The sequence below is a fragment of the Stegostoma tigrinum genome, chromosome 14 (genome assembly GCF_030684315.1).
Source record: "Stegostoma tigrinum isolate sSteTig4 chromosome 14, sSteTig4.hap1, whole genome shotgun sequence".
Lineage (NCBI taxonomy): Eukaryota > Metazoa > Chordata > Chondrichthyes > Orectolobiformes > Stegostomatidae > Stegostoma > Stegostoma tigrinum.
This window is the reverse complement of record NC_081367.1, coordinates 22,121,032-22,141,412: the sequence shown is the minus strand read 5'-3', so window position 1 is coordinate 22,141,412 and position 20,381 is coordinate 22,121,032. Positions and strand designations below refer to the sequence as shown.

General features: G+C 45.4%; 1 protein-coding gene across 3 annotated transcripts in view; it reads right to left on the bottom strand.

Annotated features, from left to right (window-relative positions):
* Positions 1–20,381, bottom strand: part of pxylp1 (2-phosphoxylose phosphatase 1) — a 161,551-nt gene that overhangs the window by 33,013 nt on the left and 108,157 nt on the right. For all 3 annotated transcript variants that reach the window (XM_048542923.2, XM_048542924.2, XM_048542925.2), the window contains one exon: positions 12,644–12,805. In XM_048542923.2, coding sequence (XP_048398880.2) covers positions 12,644–12,805 — 162 coding nt within the window. The remainder of the gene's footprint in view (positions 1–12,643; positions 12,806–20,381) is intronic.

Genomic DNA, 20,381 nt, shown 5'->3' with positions numbered 1-20,381 from the left:
ATTACCAACAGGGAAGATTGCTTCTGAACCAGTAGATTAAGATTATACGATTTCTCTTAATTAATCATCTTGAATTGCTGCCAGGATGTCATTTACATTAAAAGGCCCCATCATCACTTGATTCCAGTCAAAAGTGGTGTCACCAGGAGCCTGAAAGAATAATGCGCAATAGTCCAGTTGGGTAGATTTTAAATTTTGCTTCTAGCATCAGTTTATCAAAGAATCAGGGCACGTTTTACAATTCAAATGAATGTAGCTTGAAAATATCTATCCACCCACCATTCCACTTTACTGTAAACCTAGTGACTGTAAATATAATGTACCATAAATGGACAGCACCCATGATCATGCTATGAAACCAAGTGATTATGCTGCTCCTATGCAGTATATGCAGTGCTTTTTGCAAAACTTGCAAAACCGAGCATTTGTATTTCTATCCAAACAGAGATGAAATGGGTAAATTATCCTCTCCTCTCAGAATTAATAAATACACTAAAATCCTGTTCCACAGAGACTACCATCATAAACTTGTCAGTACTGGCAGAGTGAACATGACCCCTGCCCTTTCCTCTTGGCCTCAGTTGATTTTTTTGGTTCAGCTAATTTAAATATTGCTTAATTCCCAGTGTGACTTGCTGTGGCAACAGACAGCAGTTAGAACAAAACAAATGCAGAGCAAAATGGAGTGTGATCAATTGCCTCTAGGCAGCTGAAGACTCTTTACCAATTTTTAAATTGCACTCTTGTCAAATGTACCATTTTTATTTCTACCTTGAACAGTGGCACCAAACTGCATCCAATGCTGCAGCTTGCTCGGTCAGTTCAGGAATGCACCTCACTTAACCATCAAGTCCTGGGCTAGGACATGGCCAAAAACTTTCTGACTCGGGGTGGGGTCACCACTCACTGCACCACAAGGCATCAGTGATGCATACTTGATGGCAATCAGCAAATGGGATGATTTCACAGCTTCTCAGGCTAATGCGTACCCACACTACTCCGACTGAAGTTGGCTTCGCCCAATGTAGGTGATTGTGTATATCATACTATTGACCTAGTAAGCCAAATAAAACATGCAAACAGATAAAATGTCACACCTCTCCATCTTTAATCACAAACTCAATGTCCAGATTAGCATACTCTAAGTGCTTTATTTTAATAGATTTTATAGAATTTGCCTTGAAAATTGCAGCAGAAATTTTGTGGCACTGAAATTCCATTGTTGTGTTGATATTTTTACCTGCTACATGTGCCACTTTGCATCCAAAATGATATCAATGGCATGCACACACATTTTCATATCAACTATACCAAATCCCATGGCAAAGATGGGGAGAAGGGACCTCCTCAACAGCCATTGGTTCTGGAGTGCTCAAAAATCAATTCTCTTACTTTAACCACACAAGAGACAACAGGTCAGATGATTTCACCCCGCTAAGTAGGTTTTAACCCACTCACATGAAGGAAGCTTGCATGCAATAAAAGTTCTGCTAGTGACAGTTAAATGTGTGATAGATCAGATTATTTGCTTGCTAAAACATTGCCATTCTTGAGGAGCCTCACACCACTTACTAAAATCTATGCTAAAGTTCACGGCAGTCTGTTGCATTCAGCTCAATCCCTGCCAACAGATATACCAAAACCTGCCAAGGCAGAACAGGAGAAACACGGTAGAAGTGAATAGGTGAATGCAAACAACACGATCCTTTTCTGGTGGGAGATTTCTTAATCAGATCATCTGACTTCAATACCAGCAAATGTCAGCCCAATTTCCCATTCATCAGCAGTGCCTAATCTGTCACTGACCATCACAGCATCAAGTTAACTGCAACTTGAACATAAAATAAACATTCCAAATCAAATTGTTAAACCAAACCATGCCAATATAGTCAACATAATAAAATGTGAGGCTGGATGAACACAGCAGGCCAAGCAGCATCTCAGGAGCACAAAAGCTGACGTTTCGGGCCTAGACCCTTCATCAGAGACTCTCTGATGAAGGGTCTAGGCCCGAAACGTCAGCTTTTGTGCTCCTGAGATGCTGCTTGGCCTGCTGTGTTCATCCAGCCTCACATTTTATTATCTTGGAATCTCCAGCATCTGCAGTTCCCATTATCTCCAATATAGTCAACACTTTGTTTCTATATGCACTCCCTTAGTAGCATTTCTTATTTACCTTTTTCCATCTTAATGTATCTATACTGTGTTAGCCAGGGGCTGCAGCATGGCTGGTGGAAAATTGCTGACTTTCAATACAAGAAATTACAGATTTTGTTTTAAAGAGAAGGACTCTGGCCCAAAGAAGTCCCAGTTTTGGGTTGCATCACCTCATCATGGGAGGCAAAAGTCTGGGCTGAGTGACTATCAGCTATGGGGCTAGAATTGTGACTTAACACTATGTTGATGATTGACAGAACATGCTAGGCCAGGTTTGATCTCTGCTGAGTTTGTTAACCTGAAGTGGGGCAACTGTGCATGGTGCTGGAAGTGTCACAGGACTGAAAAGAGAGAAAGGGTTGGAAAAAGCAAGGGTTTCTATTCCTGATCACAGTGACTCATGCTGGGCTGTCTGCGCGTTGGTTCTGGGCAAATATGACATTGTGACCAGCTATGCCTTGCTCCCTGGTTGAGCAACGCTCGAATGCTTACTCAGATTAACACAGGAAGAATGGGCACTTAACAATACTACTGATGGACTGTTGACATGAGTGCCGTGATATTGAAACAAGATTTCTACTTTCAGTACAAAACGTAGGAATTGAAAAAAAACTTTACAAAAATAACTGGAAACAAATAACCGGAGGGTTATTAGTCAGTTTTCTATTTGCAGATGACAAAATAGTAATTTGTATTTAGCCAAAGATATGCCATTCCTGTGTTGCAACTGTTGGAAAATAGTTGTATTGGATTAACTCCATCAGTATGCACGCAGCAAGTACCTGCTGTGGATCAGGCTGCTTCAAGTCTACGTGTGTCTCCATGCACATGACAAATCTGAATACTTTACATTAAACAAATTTTATATTAACCAAGTCAAAATTTCCAAAAAAAAGTGTTCCAAAACTGTAACCAGTCTGCAGTTTATAATCATTCAGCTATTTTATTATTAATAAAATTAAAGTCTTGGATCATAATTACTTAAGATTGCAATGACAAATAATACAGGCCTGTGGATTAAATTGGATGGCAGAACAGTCCACTTAAAGCTCCGACTAACATGCTCATGAAGTGGTTTCTGACCGTCATTCTCAAAAGAATTGGCTGCCCCAACTGCTTTTGCACCAATAACAGAAGTTTAAATTGAGATTTTACTTTACATTGAAGTAGACAAGTAGCACCAATGGAAAAAGTCTCTGTTATTGTTCAATGAACTAATTTTGTCAAGAAAACTCTTGGCCAACTATCCATACATTATCAAGATATCCATAACGCAAGAAATACATTCAATAAATTGTTTGCAGGAACTCTCTAGGAAGCACACAACTTATTTTTACAAAAAGCAACCAGCAGGTTTAGTGGAAGGATGCCGTTGTAAAGTCCATTTTGACTATGTTTGGGTGCTTTTGACCAGAATACAAACTATACAGAAGAAAACTGCTTTTAGTCCATCATCACAGTCTTTCTGGCAAGTCTAACAACGCATCTAGCATTTAATTGTACATGTGCCAGGTTTAATATGTAGGCTGTCTCAAAGTCACCACCTGAGTCATCTACAGGAGAACTAGTGTGAGGTGTTGTCCATAAGTGACCTTTTCTGCTGTCTGGTTGAAGCTCAGTCATGCCTGGTGTTTTTTCATTTGTAGCTCCTTTTTTTTTAAACCCACGTTAATCTCTAAATTACGCACTAATGGCTGTAAAAGTGAGCAACATATTTCTTTATCAGAACCTTCTGCCTTTACCCTACTTGCTGCTCCTGCTACCTGCTCGCCTGACCATTCATAGGTCTTGTGTATCTGAACGGAAAAAAAGATAAATGTTCAGTAGTGGTCAAGGAATGGAGAAAGCAAGAGGTGTGTCCATAAACGATCTGGAGATTGTAGATTGGAGGAGACTATGGGATGAGGGGGAAAAGGAATGTGAGTATAAGGGCAGGACGTTGGCTCAGTGGCTAGCACTGCTACCTCACAGCACCAGGGACCTGGATTTGATTCCAACCTCGGGGAACTGTCTGTGTGGAGTTTGCACATTCTCCTCACGTCTGCATGGGTTTCCTCCAGGTGTTCCGGTTTCCTCCCACAGTCCAAAGATTTGCAGGTTAGGTGCATTGGCCATGCTAAATTGCCCGTTGTGTTCAGGGGTGCGTACCTTAGGTGGGTTATAAGAGTCTGGGTGGGATGTTCCAAGGATCGGTGTGGATTTGTTGAGCCGAGGGGCCTGTTTCCACACTGTAGGGATTCTATGATAAAAAAGATGGTTAGGTATGAGGACACTGTCATCTTTGAGTGTCTCAGCCCTGCTACTGGTAATAGCCTCAAACATGGCCACTGCAGCGTGGACGAATGCCATCTCCTTCATTGTGGTATGGACATGCCAGCCATGCCTGTCCTGCCCATCAGCTAGGTGTTGCTGATCTGACTGTGAGTCACTTTGTTCTGAAAGACAGAAGGAAGTGTGCAAATAACTGAGGTGAAATCTGTTTTTATGATGTCCTTGTTAGCTGACAGTGTTTACAAGCTGTGAGATGTGGATGTGCAGCTTGCAGCATTGTGGAGTATCCGAAGGTGAGGTATTAGTCTGATAGACTTTCTCATAGTGAAGAGAAGGGGGGCAAGAAGTGAAATTAAACAGTGTGTAAGAATCATGATTCATGAAGGCTTCCAATGTGCATCAACGTCCTCGAGCTTACACTGACAGCACTAGCCCTCGGGTGCCAGTGGCTTGGTAACATTTGTCTGGAGAGTCGCTTACTCCTTTGAGGGAAGAAGGTCTCTCTCCTCCAATACAACTCATGCAATAAGGCCTTCACTACTTCATCAGAAAGCCCTTACAACATGCTCATTGTCTTGTCATGCCACATTCGCTCTTCCTGCAGATCAGTCACTCTTTCCCAGGTATTTGCAACAACCTGTGAGAACTCAAATGCTCCTCATGCTTAAGACATGCAGCATGGCTTTAAATAATGGTAGTCTTGCATAGACTTTGCCTCTATTGTGACAGTCAGCCACTTAACAAGGCCATCATATTTTAAATAATGCAAGGAATGGGAGAGGCCAATCTGATTTCAATTCTGATGCTTTTTTTTGACATTTTGCACAAAAGGTCTTTGCTCTGAACTTGTCTCCATATCTTTACCAAATCAAGATACCATCTCTGTCTTGAAAACTTAATTGACAGCAGTCACACCCTTTGTGGGACAGGAGTTTCTATATTTTCCCTACCCTTTACATGAAAACATATTTTTAAATAACAACTTATATGATAGTTCTCTAAGTTTTTCTCCACCAGAGGTACTAATTTCTCTTTATCCACCAGTTCAAATTCCTTTACACTCTTGAAGAGTTTGATTAAATCACCCCTCAACATTCCAAATGAAAATAAAATCATAAAACTGTGTCATAGATATAGGAAAAGACATACATTTGTAAAGCAAAGATACAATCAAATCGAAATCTGTTGCACTTCTAAACCTGACTCATTCTTCATAGCAATAATAAATTATTAAGCAATCATAAAAAAAATGCCAGCTTGTTTTCATCAATTTTTGTGCAAATGCATTCAACCACAAATCTTTCTTAGGAAAGATGAAATGATTAAAATTTGACTCTTTCTTTGATTTACATAAAGTTACTTGAGCAGGGTGATTAATTAGAGACATTTGTACTCCTTGCTTTGCGAGCGAAGGAAACAAAATTTAGAAAACATCAGAGTTTGGCACAAGGAGCTTGCATTTTTGTATTATCCTGCAATATGAAGTTCAGTTTTTTCACTATTAAATTAGCCAGTTAGCAAATTTTCTTGCATACATACCTTTGGAAACCATCAGGCTCATATTTGCTGATGCTGCCAATCTCTGTACACCAAGAAAGTTGTGTGCAGTTGGTGAAGGTTACAACTGCCTTCAAATGTTTGTTAGTGCAGCGGAGAAGTGCTGCAGAACTGAAGGGGTTTTCTTTTAGATAATATGTTAAAAGAGGGGCCCGTTAAATGATTTAAAGGACAAAATTGACAAAATGGAAATCAAACAAGTTATATAATGGGTAGACTATCCACTTTGTCAGATCACCTTGTGAGCAAAACAAAAATGACCCAACCATACCAAAGTATTGTGAATGCTGGAGTTTGACTTAAAAACAGCTGCCAAAAATACTCAGTGCCTGTGGAATGAACCAGAATTAATGCTTCAGGTTGGCGCGTTGGGTCATCAATGTTAAATCAGAGCTCCGATGAAAGATCATTCCAATCTACAATGATGGGCAGAATCTTTATGGTTGCCATAGTAGTCAGCAGTAGCGGCAAAGTGCACAAAATTTCAATTCAGCTGCTGGACAGTTGGCCGTGCTCAGTCCCATGGCAGCCAGACAATTAACTGTGTAGATTCCAGGATCATGGTGAATCATTCAGCAAGAATAGGCAGGAGTTCTGCTGAAGGTTTACAAGTAACTTGGGGCTAAAGAGAAAAGCAGAACCACAAAAGCTAATAATCTCAAGATTACTACCTGAGCCACATGCAAATTAAGATTAGAGAGATAAATACAAGATTCAAAGATTGGTATGTGAGAAATGGGTTTGAATTTATGGGGTGCTGGCACCAGTAATGGGAAAAGAGAGAGCTGTTCCATTGGGATGGGTTTCACTTGAACCATGTTTGGGACCAAAGTCCAGATGAATCATGTATTTTGGCTTGTAAGTGCTTATTTAAGCTAATTCTTTGGGCGAGGGCTCAACTGAAGGCAAGTTTAAAACAACTAAAATAAACAGATCAGAGGTTCAGGATAGTGAAAACGCAAAAGATAATCAAAAAAGTGTAACAGGAAGGGCAAGACAGTATATGTAAAAGCGGGTTCAGCAGAAATCAGAACGAGAAAAAGTAATAATGGTAAAAAGTCAAAACTTAAGGTTCTTTATGTTAATGTACACATCTGATTTAATAAGATAGATGAATTAACAGCACAAATAGAAACTAATGAATATGACTTGATAGCTATTACATAGGTGTCGTTACTGGATGAACAAGATAGGGAACTCAATATTCAATGATATTTGACAGCCAAAAAAAAGTTAGAAGAGAAAAAAAAGGCACTATTGTTAATAAAGGAAGGTGTCAGTGCAGTGGCAAGTAGTGATATCGGTGCAATAAATCATGATATCAATCAGTTGGCAGAGAAAAATAGCAACCCCAAGAAGTCACAGGTTAGAGTTGAATATATGACCCTTAAGAGTTACCTCACTGTAGAATAAAATTATAAATTTTAAAAATCAGAGGTGTGTAAGCAGTGCACTACAATTTTCTTGAGTGATTTGAATCTGCACATTGACTGAACAAATCAAATGACCATTTGCAGGAGACGCAATGGCCGACTGGCCTAATTGCTGGACTGTTAATCCAGTGATCCACATAATGTTCTGGGGACCCGGGTTTGAATCCTGCCACAGCAGAAGGTGGAATTTGAATCAATAAAAATCTGGGATTAAAAGTCTAATGATGACAATGAATCCATTGCTGATTGTTGGAAAAATCCATCTGGTTCACTTACATCCTTTGGGGAAAGAAACTGCCATCCTCATCTGGTCTGGCCTACATGTGACTCCAGACCCGTAGCAATGTGGCTGATGGGCAATTATAGATGGGCACTAAATGCTGACCTATCAGCATTGCCTTCATCCCGTGACTAAATTTCAAAAATGCAGATTAGAACAAACGATGGAGAGTCTGTCCAAGTTCTGACCTCAGTATGGAGCAACTGGATTCTTCCAGAAGTCACAGCAATGTACAATGGCATTGTTCAAATGGCAGGGCACTCACCCGTAACAAACACAAACTAGTCTGGCTGGAATCTGATTGCAAGAAGGGTGTCACAGAACAGTCTGCAACATTGCTCTATCGCAAGGAAAGGCCTAAGCTCCGGTACAGACGTGGGAATCAGGGCACCTTTGATCCTCTAACAGGTGCAACTTACGTTCTATGTTCTTATGTAACCCGGTTTTGTCAACTCTGTAACACAAGTAGGTCAGTTGGGGTGCCTGGAACGCACACTATTCCCTTCTAAGGTGCACGTCCACCTGGGAGAAATGTTTAAGTATTACGTCCAAGTTCTCCAAGTACGTTTTATTGGTCTCCGTGTTATTAGTACATCATCCAGATAAATGACAACCTGGGGGAGTCCTTGTAAAATTTCTCCATGGTCCACCCCAAAAGAGCACAGGTTGATGATACCCCAAATGACAGTCTGGTAGATTGGTATAAACCCTTATGGGTATTAATTATAGCGTACTTCTGGGACTGCTCATCCAGTTGCAATTGCAGGTAGATGTGGCTTATGCCCAGGTTCACAAAGGACAGCCCACCACTGTCTACATGTCTCTATGTGAGGGATTGGGTGTTTATCCAGCTGTGAGAAGTGGTTTACTGTTTGCATAAAATCCCCACAAAGGTGAACTGAGCCGTCAGGGTTCACAATTGGTACGACTGCTGCAAACTGTACAGGTTTGATGATTCCTTCACCTCCAGCCTCCTGATTTCTTATCTCTACATTCATCCACAAGGCAAATGGCACTGGGCAGGCCTTGCAAAATCTCAGAATTGCTTCCTGGTCAACATGTAAAGTGGCTTTGGCCGCTCCCCCCGTCCGATAGTCTTTAGCCCTTTCTTAAAATTATTGCGTATTTCCATAGGACTTCACTGAAGTAATCATTTTCTAATCAAAAAAGGTTGAGCCAATCCAGGTGAATCTTTGTCAACCAGTTCCACCCCAGTAGGCTTGTGCCCGAGCCTCTTACTACCATCAGTGGTAGCTGCGCCAACTGCTTCTCATATGAGGCTGGAACTGAAGTTGTACCCTTAATCTGTGATGGTTCCCCAGTGTGCCACAGGGCAAGAGTTATAGATGGGGGAAGGGCAATTATACTGCGATTAGGCAAGGCTTAGAAGGCATAGAATGGGGTAGCAAAATGCAGGGGATGGGGACAATCGAAATGTGGAGCTGGTTTAATGAACAGATATTGCGTGTCCTTGATAGGTATGTCCCTGTCAGGCAAGGAGGAAGCGATAAGGGAAGGGAACCGTGGTTTACTAAAGAAATTGTATCTCTCGTTAAGCGGAAGAGGGAGGCGTATGTGACGATGAGACGAGATGGTTCAGATGGGGCGATGGAGAGTTACAGATTAGCTAGGAAGGATTTAAAGAGAGAGTTAAGAAGAGCAAGGAGGGGGCATGAGCAGACATTGGCGGGTAGAATAAAGGAGAACCCTAAAGCTTTCTATAGGTATGTGAGGAATAAGAGGATGACTAGGGTAGGAATAGGGCTAGTCAAAGACAGAAGTGGGAAGTTGTGTGTGGACCCTGTGGAGATTGGAGAGTTGCTAAATGATTATTTCTCATCTGTTTTCACTGAGGAACAGGAGAATATTGTAGAGGAGGTGACTGAGTTATGGGCTACTAGAATTGAAAGGATTACAGTTAGTAAGGAGGAGGTGTTATCAATTCTAGAAGGTATAAAGGTAGATAAATCCCCTGGGCCAGATGGGATTCTTCCCAGGATTGTCTGGGAAACTAGGGAGGATGTGGCGGAGCCTTTGGCCTTAATCTTTGAGTCCTCAGTGTCTACAGGTTTAGTACTAGAGGGCTGGAGGATTGCAAATGTTGTGCCCTTGTTCAAAAAGGGCAGTAGGGATGACTCAGGTAATTATAGACCTGTGAGCCTTATGTCTGTTGTAGGAAAAATTTTGGAAATGATTATGAGATAGGATTTATAATCATCTAGAAAGGAACAATTTGATTTGAGATAGTCAGCATGGATTCGTCAAGGGCAGGTCGTGTCTCACATACCTCATTGAGTTTTTTGAGAAGGTGACCAAGCATGCGGATGAGGGTAGGGCAGTTGACGGGGTGTACATGGATGTCAGTAAAGCCTTTGATAAGGTTCCACATGGTAGGCTATTGGAGAAAATACAGAGGCACGGGATTGAGGGAGATTTAGCAGTTTGGATTAGAAACTGGCTTTCTGTAAGAAGGCAACGAGAGGTGGTTGATGGAAAATATTCAGCCTGGAGTCCGGTGACTAGTGGTGTGCCTCCAGGATCTGTTTTGAGACCACTGTTTTGTACAGTTGCAGCATGACATCATGGCTCCGGAACTCAATCCCTCTACCAATAAAACCTAACACACCATAAGCCTTCTTAACAGCACTATCAACCTGGGTGGCAACTTTCAGGGATCTATGTACATTGACACAAAGATCCCTCTGCACATCTACACCAGCAAGAATCTTTCCACTGACCCGGTATTCTGCCTTCCTATTACTCCTCCCAAAGTGAATCACCTCACATTTATCCATAATTAAACTCCATTTGCAGGTTTGTCATTTTTATAAATGGCTTGGACACAGGCATTGGCGGATGGGTTAGTAAGTTTGCAGATGACACTAAAGTCAGTTGAGTGGTTGACAGTGTGGAAAAATGTTGCAGGTTTCAGGGAGACTTGGATAAACTGCGGAATTGGGCCGAAAGGTGGAAAATGGAGTTTAACAGGGTGTGCACTGTCCTGCGTACTGGCCTACATGTTTTTTACTCAAGTCAGGCCTTGGAGGACTCCTTTGCTGTGTTGAGTCCTCATATCAGCAGCAACTACAATGGCTTGCTGGCCCAAATACTGAAGCACTTTCTAGCCACTTGGCTTTGTTGTGGGGTTCTGCTGTGGACTGGCCTCGGGTCCCTCTGCTCAGGATATGCCCTGCATAAGGCTCTGCAATTTACTAACATTCAAGTGGTGTTCCCCAAGCTCAGTCATACAGATGAAGGAGTCCATTTCAATTGGGATGCCCTGTAGCTCCCATCCTCCACTTGCTGCCTTTTCTAATGAAAAAGCCAGTTGTAGTGCCTGTTTGATATCCAGTCGGACTTCATCTCGTCATCACTTCTGCATGGTTACATCATTAATCGCACATACCAGACAGTCCCTCAGCATCTCGTTCAGGGTTGACCCAAAAATCACTTGCCTCTGCCAGCTGTCTTAATCTTGTCAGAAATTCCGATATGGATTCCCCTGGCTCTCTGACAGCCAAATAAAACCCACAGTATCTCAGGATTAGAGGACGTTTGGGATCATAATATTCCTCAACCAACTCCGTCAACTCTTGTAAGGTTTTAGTGTCTGGTATCTCTGGGAAAGTTAAGACCCTTATAACCGAAAATAGGATGCTGGCCTCTGTGCAGTTATTTCAGTGGCAACAAAAGAAAACGATACGTGTCTGGAGAACCCAAGATAACAAAGTGTGGGGCTGGAGGTCCACAGTCAGTCAGAAGGTTTACTCGTTGCTTTTCATCTGCCCCAATATCATTTGCCCTGAAAAAAATATTGCATTCGCTCCTCATATGGGGCCCAATCTTCAACAATAGGATTAAACAAGTCAAACTTCCCAAATAAAGGTGTGATGCCAGAAATGCTTACCACAACTCCAAGACAAATGTTGCAAGTGAATGTTCTCCTCTCCCCATCCCCCTTTTCTGATGAAGGGTCTAGGCCCGAAACGTCAGCTTTTGTGCTCCTAAGATGCTGCTTGGCCTGCTGTGTTCATCCAGCTCCACACTTTGTTATCTTGGGTTCTCCAGACACGTATTGTTTTCTTTTGTTGCCACTGAAATAACTGCACAGAGGCCAGCATCCCATTATTGAGTCACCCTTTTTCTACTTGTGCACAATGCACTGGCTGTGACCAGCCAGCTCAGAGGTTAGTCCCCTGAAACTGAGGAGATTTTAATTTCATGGTTTTATTTTAGAGGCCAGTATGCAATCACCAAGTCACCCTTTATTTACTTGTGCACAGTACACTGCCCATATATTATGTATTTCCTTGCTTTGTTGGCTCTCCCCAGCCATATAACCTCACATTTCTCCCATTTGCATTTTCCAAGCACTCAACAAAAGCAGTGCTATCATCCTACAGTGGACAGCCATTTTCTTCACAATCAACGATGTGCCCAACTTTTATATCGCCTGCAAATTGCCCAGTCTCCCAAATTTAAGTCTAATTTGTTAATACATACTATAAGCAGAAAGGGACCAAAATTGAGCCCTCTGAAAATTGCTTAAAAGAAGCATCACCTCTTAAACAGTTGACGTGTAGTTTCTCCTAAAACATGGTTTAGTGAGTTTTTTTTGTGAAGTCTGTAATCATTCCATATTTAGAAGGTGTTATTTGCACATCCCGAGTTATAAACATAATTCTAATTGGGCATCAGAGAGATTTCTGGTGGATCCACATTAGAATCAGACCTTTAACATGTATTCTGTCATTACGACTAATGATTTTAAATTAGCTGTCTTCTTTTGCTGAGAGTTCAAAAGATGATGAGCAGTATTAACGAGTCTATTTTACTGTTCATGGACACCAATGCTTAATACATTTTAAATTGATTTGTAGAAGAAATCAAACATTTATTTTTAGTCTATCATTTACCAAATTACAGACTCTCATGAATATCGTACCTTCCAGGCCATGATCAGTTTTGTTTGGCATGTTGCAGTACCGATAGGCCTCATATATTGGATCCAACTTTGGAGGAGCAGTATGCGGATTTACCAATATTCGTTTTCGGCTTTTAGCAATCATTCCATCCTCTTTTGGTTGTGTCACAGGAATCAAGTGGACTAGAATGAAAAATTAAAGGGTCACTTTTCGACATAATTGCAAACCTCCAGACATTTGTGGAAGGAATAATTTGTTCTGGTTTAATAACGGTAATATACATGCAGTAACCAAGTATTGATAGAAAAAGAAGATTTTCTACTTAGAATCAGAAAATCCCTACAGAGTGGAAGCAGGCCATTCAGCCCATTGAGTCTACGTCAACACTCTGAAAAGCATCCCACCTCCTACCCTATCCCACTCTAGACACTACAGGCAATTTAGCATGGCCAATTCACCTAACTTGCACATCTTTTGGCCTATGGAAGGAAACCGGAGCACCTGGAGGAAACCCACAGGAAGAATGTGCAAACTCCACTCAGACAGTCGCCTGAGGCCAGAATCGAACGCACGTCCCTGGTGCTGTGAGGCAGCACTGCTAACTACTGAGTCACTGTGGTATTAGGTATCAGAGAACTGTTCCCCTTTAGTTTATCACTATTATATTGTTTCCTTTCCCTACGGCATATCTCATCATGGGAGACAATTACTCAGGCAGTGGCAATCATTAAATACTTCAGTCAAGTAGCTGCACACTAGTGTGAAAAATGTTATAAGCATTGATCGACTATTAAAATATGACGAGTATCACAGCCAGATAAATCCCTGCTCCCTCTTGACATTTATGAATGCAGAATAAGGATAAGAAATCAGAAAAGGAGTAGATTCTCCTCCTTCTAATAAGGGCATGTGAGGATAATTGGTGCTCCAGCTGAACTGAGAATTAATCTTTTCTAACCCATAAAATTCTTGATCTATATAGCTAGCTGTATCATTTAGTGTTTTCCCACTGAGCTAGTTGGGGCAGCTGACATCCATGATGCTGAAGACGTACTACAGGAATAAAGGGAACAGGCATGCATCTATTATTACATGTAATTCTCCTCACTAAAGCAAAAGCAGTGCATTCCTGAAATGCATCATTTCCCAACCCCACCGACCCCTGCATAGACTTTTTTTTAAGAATCCCTATCAGCAGTGCCACTACACAAAGATTATTAATCCTAGCTTTGGGAAGGTAAGGAAAATAGAACATTGTCTCCATGCTGACATCAAAATATGTGGTGGGTTGGGACGGTATGGGTAATGATATCCAATAGGGCAGCCTCCTAAGAACTTAGAACACCTCGCAAAGAGTATACTCCATTTCCTTGATAACAAAATGTGAGGCTGGATGAACACAGCAGGCCAAGCAGCATCCCAGAAGCACAAAAGCTGACGTTTCAGGCCTAGGCCTTTAATCAGAGAGGGGGATGGGGTGAGGGTTCGGGAATAAATAGGGAGAGAGGGGGAGGCAGACCGAAGATGGAGAGAAAAGAAGATAGGTGGAGAGAGTATAGGTGGGGAGGTAGGGAGGGAATAGGTCAGTCCAGGGAAGACGGACAGGTCAAGGACGTGGGATGAGGTTAGTAGGTAGATGGGGGTGCGGCTTGGGGTGGGAGGAAGGGATGGGTGAGAGGAAGAACAGGTTAGGGAGGCAGACACAGGTTGGACTGGTTTTGGGATGCAGTGGGTGGAGGGGAAGAGCTGGGCTGGTTGTGTGGTGCAGTGGGGGGAGGGGACAAACTGGGCTGGTTTAGGGATGTAGTAGGGGAAGGGGAGGTTTTGAAACTGGTCAAGTCCACATTGATACCATTAGGCTGAAGGGTTCCCAGGCGGAATATGAGTTGCTGTTCCTGCAACCTACGGGTGGCATCATTGTGGCACAGCAGGAGACCCATGATGGACATGTCATCTAAAGAATGGGAGGGGGAGTGGAAATGGTTTGCGACTGGGAGGTGCAGTTGTTTGTTGCGAACTGAGCAGAGGTGTTCTGCAAAGCGGTCTCCAAGCCTCCGTTTGGTTTCCCCAATGTAGAGGAAGCCACACCGGGTACAGTGGATGCAGTATACCACATTGGCAGATGTGCAGGTGAACCTCTGCTTAACGTGGAATGTCATCTTGGGGCCTGGGATAGGGGTGAGGGAGGAGGTATGGGGGCAAGTGTAGCATTTCCTGCGGTTGCAGGGGAAGGTGTCGGGTGTGGTGGGGTTGGAGGGCAGTGTGGAGCGAACAAGGGAGTCACGGAGAGAGTGGTCTCTCCGGAAAGCAGACAGGGGTGGGGATGGAAAAATAGCTTGGGTGGTGGGGTCGGATTGTAGATGGCGGAAGTGTCGGAGGATGATGCGTTGTATCCGGAGGTTGGTGGGGTGATGTGTGAGAATGAGGGGGATCCTCTTTGGGCGGTTGTGGCGGGGGCGGGGTGTCAGGGATGTGTTGCGGGAAATGCGGGAGATGCGGTCAAGGGCGTTCTCGATCACTGTGGGGGGAAAGTTGCGGTCCTTGAAGAACTTGGACATCTGGGATGTGCGGGAGTGGAATGTCTTATCGTGGGAGCAGATGCGGCAGAGGCAGAGGAATTGGGAATGGGGACGGAATTTTTGCAGGAGGGTGGGTGGGAGGAGGTGTATTCTAGGTAGCTGTGGGAGTCGGTGGGCTTGAAATGGACATCAGTTACAAGCTGGTTGCCTGAGATGGAGACTGAGAGGTCCAGGAAGGTGAGGGATGTGCTGGAGATGGCCCAGGTGAACTGAAGGTTGGGGTGGAAGGTGTTGGTGAAGTGGATGAACTGTTCGAGCTCCTCTGGGGAGCAAGAGGCGGCGCTGATACAGTCATCAATGTACCGGAGGAAGAGGTGGGGTTTGGGGCCTGAGTAGGTGCAGAAGAGGGACTGTTCCACGTAACCTACAAAGAGGCAGGCATAGCTGGGGCCCATGCGGGTGCCCATGGCCACCCCCTTAGTCTGTAGGAAGTGGGAGGAGTCAAAAGAGAAGTTGTTGAGGGTGAGGGCGAGTTCGGCTAGGCGGATGAGGGTGTCGGTGGAGGGGGACTGGTCGGGCCTGCGGGACAGGACGAAGCCGAGGGCCTTGAGGCCATCTGCATGCGGAATGCAGGTGTATAGGGACTGGACGTCCATGGTGAAGATGATGTGTTGGGGGCCAGGGAATTGGAAGTCCTGGAGGAGGTGGAGGGCGTGGGTGGTGTCACGGACGCAGGTGGGGAGTTCCTGGACCAAAGGGGAGAAAATGGAGTCCAGATAGGTGGAGATGAGTTTGGTGGGGCAGGCTGAGACGATGGGTCGACCAGGGCAGGCAGGTTTGTGGATTTTGGGAAGGAGATAGAAACGGGCCGTGCGGGGTTGGGGAACAATGAGGTTGGAGGCTGTGGGTGGGAGGTCCCCTGAGGTGATGAGGTCATGAATGGTGTTGGAGATGATGGTTTGGTGCTCGGGTGTGGGGTCATGATTGAGGGGGCGGTAGGAGGTGGTGTCGGAGAGTTGGCGTCTGGCCTCGGCGATGTAGAGGTCAGTGCGCCATACTGCCACTGCGCCACCCTTGTCTGCGGGTTTGATGGTGAGGTTAGGGTTGGAGCGGAGGGAGCAGAGGGCTGCCCGTTCTGCGGGGGAGAGGTTGGAGTGGGTGAGAGGGGTGGAGAGGTTGAGGCGGTTAATGTCTCGACGGCAGTTGGAGATGAAGAGGTCGAGGGATGGTAGGAGGCCTGGGGGTGGTGTCCAGGAGGAGGACTTGTGTTGGAAGCGGTTGAAGGAGTCAGTGGAGGGAGGGTTAGGCTCCCGGTTGAAGAAGTAGGCATGGAGGCGAAGACGGCGGAAAAACTGCTCTATGTCCAATCGTGACTGGTATTCGTTGATGTGTGGTTGTAGGGGGACAAAGGTGAGCCCCTTGCTTAGGACTGACCGTTCGTCCTCAGTCAGTGGGAGGTCTGGGGGGATGGTGAAGATGCGGCAGGGCTCAGTGTGGCTGTCTTCTCTGGGGTTGCTGGCTGTGAAGGTTGTGGGCGGAGCGATGAGGACGTCGGCTGTGGGCGGGTTTCAGTCGGCCGGGGGCGGGGTTCCGTCGGCGTCTCCTACCCTCCCTCGAATTCTTCATCTCCAACTGCCGTTGAGACATTAACCGCCTCAACCTCTCCACCCCTCTCACCCACTCCAACCTCTCCCCCGCAGAATGGGCAGCCCTCCGCTCCAACCCCAACCTCACCATCAAACCCGCAGACAAGGGTGGCGCAGTGGTAGTATGGCGCACTGACCTCTACATCGCCGAGGCCAGACGCCAACTCTCCGACACCACCTCCTACCGCCCCCTCGATCATGACTCCACACCCGAGCACCAAACCATCATCTCCAACACCATTCATGACCTCATCACCACAGGGGACCTCCCACCCACAGCCTCCAACCTCATTGTTCCCCAACCCCGCACGGCCCGTTTCTATCTCCTTCCCAAAATCCACAAACCTGCCTGCCCTGGTCGACCCATCGTCTCAGCCTGCCCCACCAAACTCATCTCCACCTATCTGGACTCCATTTTCTCCCCTTTGGTCCAGGAACTCCCCACCTACGTCCGTGACACCACCCACGCCCTCCAGCTCCTCCAGGACTTCCAATTCCCTGGCCCCCAACACATCATCTTCACCATGGACGTCCAGTCCCTATACACCTGCATTCCGCATGCAGATGGCCTCAAGGCCCTCGGCTTCTTCCTGTCCCGCAGGCCCGACCAGTCTCCCTCCACCGACACCCTCATCCGCCTAGCCGAACTCGTCCTCACCCTCAACAACTTCTCTTTTGATTCCTCCCACTTCCTACAGACTAAGGGGGTGGCCATGGGCACCCGCATGGGCCCCAGCTATGCCTGCCTCTTTGTAGGTTACGTGGAACAGTCCCTCTTCTGCACCTACACAGGCCCCAAACCCCACCTCTTCCTCCGGTACATTGATGACTGTATCAGCGCCGCCTCTTGCTCCCCAGAGGAGCTCGAACAGTTCATCCACTTCACCAACACCTTCCACCCCAACCTTCAGTTCACCTGGGCCATCTCCAGCACATCCCTCACCTTCCTGGACCTCTCAGTCTCCATCTCAGGCAACCAGCTTGTAACTGATGTCCATTTCAAGCCCACCGACTCCCACAGCTACCTAGAATACACCTCCTCCCACCCACCCTCCTGCAAAAATTCCATCCCCTATTCCCAATTCCTCCGCCTCCGCCGCATCTGCTCCCACGATAAGACATTCCACTCCCGCACATCCCAGATGTCCATGTTCTTCAAGGACCGCAACCTTCCCCCCACAGTGATCGAGAACGCCCTTGACCGCATCTCCCGCATTTCCCGCAACACATCCCTCACACCCCGCCCCCGCCACAACCGCCCAAAGAGGATCCCCCTCGTTCTCACACACCACCCCACCAACCTCCGGATACAACGCATCATCCTCCGACACTTCCGCCATCTACAATCCGACCCCACCACCCAAGCTATTTTTCCATCCCCACCCCTGTCTGCTTTCCGGAGAGACCACTCTCTCCGTGACTCCCTTGTTCGCTCCACACTGCCCTCCAACCCCACCACACCCGACACCTTCCCCTGCAACTGCAGGAAATGCTACACTTGCCCCCACACCTCCTCCCTCACCCCTATCCCAGGCCCCAAGATGACATTCCACATCAGGCAGAGGTTCACTTGCACATCTGCCAATGTGGTATACTGCATCCACTGTACCCGGTGTGGCTACCTCTACATTGGGGAAACCAAGCGGAGGCTTGGAGACCGCTTTGCAGAACACCTCCGCTCAGTTCGCAACAAACAACTGCACCTCCCAGTCGCAAACCATTTCCACTCCCCCTCCCATTCTTTAGATGACTTGTCCATCATGGGTCTCCTGCTGTGCCACAATGATGCCACCCGTAGGTTGCAGGAACAGCAACTCATATTCCGCCTGGGAACCCTGCAGCCATATGGTATCAATGTGGACTTCACCAGTTTCAAAATCTCCCCTTCCCCAACTGCATCCCTAAACCAGCCCAGTTCGTCGCCTCCCCCAACTGCACCACACAACCAGCCCAGCTCTTCCCCTCCACCCACTGCATCCCAAAACCAGTCCAACCTGTGTCTGCCTCCCTAACCTGCTCTTCCTCTCACCCATCCCTTCCTCCCACCTCAAGCCACATCTCCATCTCCTACCTACTAACCTCATCCCACCTCCTTGACCTGTCCGTCTTCCCTGGACTGACGAATCCCCTCCCTACCTCCCCACCTATACTCTCTCCACCTATCTTCTTTTCTCTCCATCTTCGGTCTGCCTCTCCCTCTCTCGCTATTTATTCCAGAACCCTCACCCCATCCCCCTCTCTGATGAAGGGTCTAGGCCCGAAGCGTCAGCTTTTGTGCTCCTGGGATGCTGCTTGGCCTGCTGTGTTCATCCAGCCTCACATTCTATTATCTTGGATTCTCCAGCATCTGCAGTTCCCATTATCTCTGATACTCCATTTCCTTGCCCATTTTTGGCCTGAACTGGAAAGGTAAGTAGCACTTTCATTCAGCCTTCCCCTGTAGGATGTATCATTGTGCTGAAAATGGAAACAGGCCTTTAACTGGTTAATAATGGGTCAGATAAGGGCTTGGGTAGGCTTAAGGATGGGTGGGCTTGCTGATACCTGATCTTTCACCGTACTGTGGGGAGACAATTCGGTGGGGGGGAAGGAGGGGGTAGGTAGTGGGCTATCTACTTGCCTTATTTTCAGGCCCGCTGCCTGAAAATAAACCTATGGGAGGGGCCTTAAAATTCCCTCCCACACTTTTCTCAACTTTAGTCACTTCTCCATTCCGCAGCTCCCTCTTTGCACATCCTTTTCTTCCATTCTCACGTTTCCACTGCCTAGTCTCTTCCTATCTCTTTAAGATGAACAAAGACAAGAAGGTGTTTCAATAGGGGCATCTGAGATTCTCATTCCTCCTCCTCTCTCCATTTTTGAATTTCCAGGCCACTCCAGTTTCTAACACTGAATATTGCAATTGCTTTAGACTTATTTCACAGGAGATTAACCAATGCTTGCAGAAAATGTTCACATTGCTTTGTAATGCTGGTAGAAATAACTAAAGATCAGCAAATCAATATCTTTTTGCATGTGAAGAAATAGTTAGATCAATTGATAAATTGGAGCAATTACTGAGAAATTGTTCCATTGATACTTGAGAATCAAAAGGGGAAGACCTTTATATATACACTGAAAATGGGTTTTTGAAAAAGACAGCCAACCAGAAAACATAAAAAATGGAAGGGTTGGGTTTCAACACAAAAAGAAAAATGGTGAAAATAGCTACAGTCACTCATTCTTTCCAGGTTCACTACCTTCTTCAGAGCAATTTGTGGGCAGTAAAGATACCTGCCAGAAGGCATCATTAGGAGTTAACTGCAATTTTAAACTTAAGACAGCGTGGACAGGTCTTCACCAGATATGTGACAGTAAAGGCTAGAAAGGTTTCTCATCTATCATGGCCTCCACTTACATAGCTGCCACTGGGATTTTAAATCTGTGTTTCATTTAAATTGACAGCTATGAATTAGGAATTTATTGTACATATCTAAAGCACACTGTCGTCTTGATGATGCCTGCTCCAGTATTCATACTACAACTGTATTTGTTACTTGAACTTGAAATTACACCTTGTGTTATAAGGAAACAAATGTATATTCAGGTGGTTA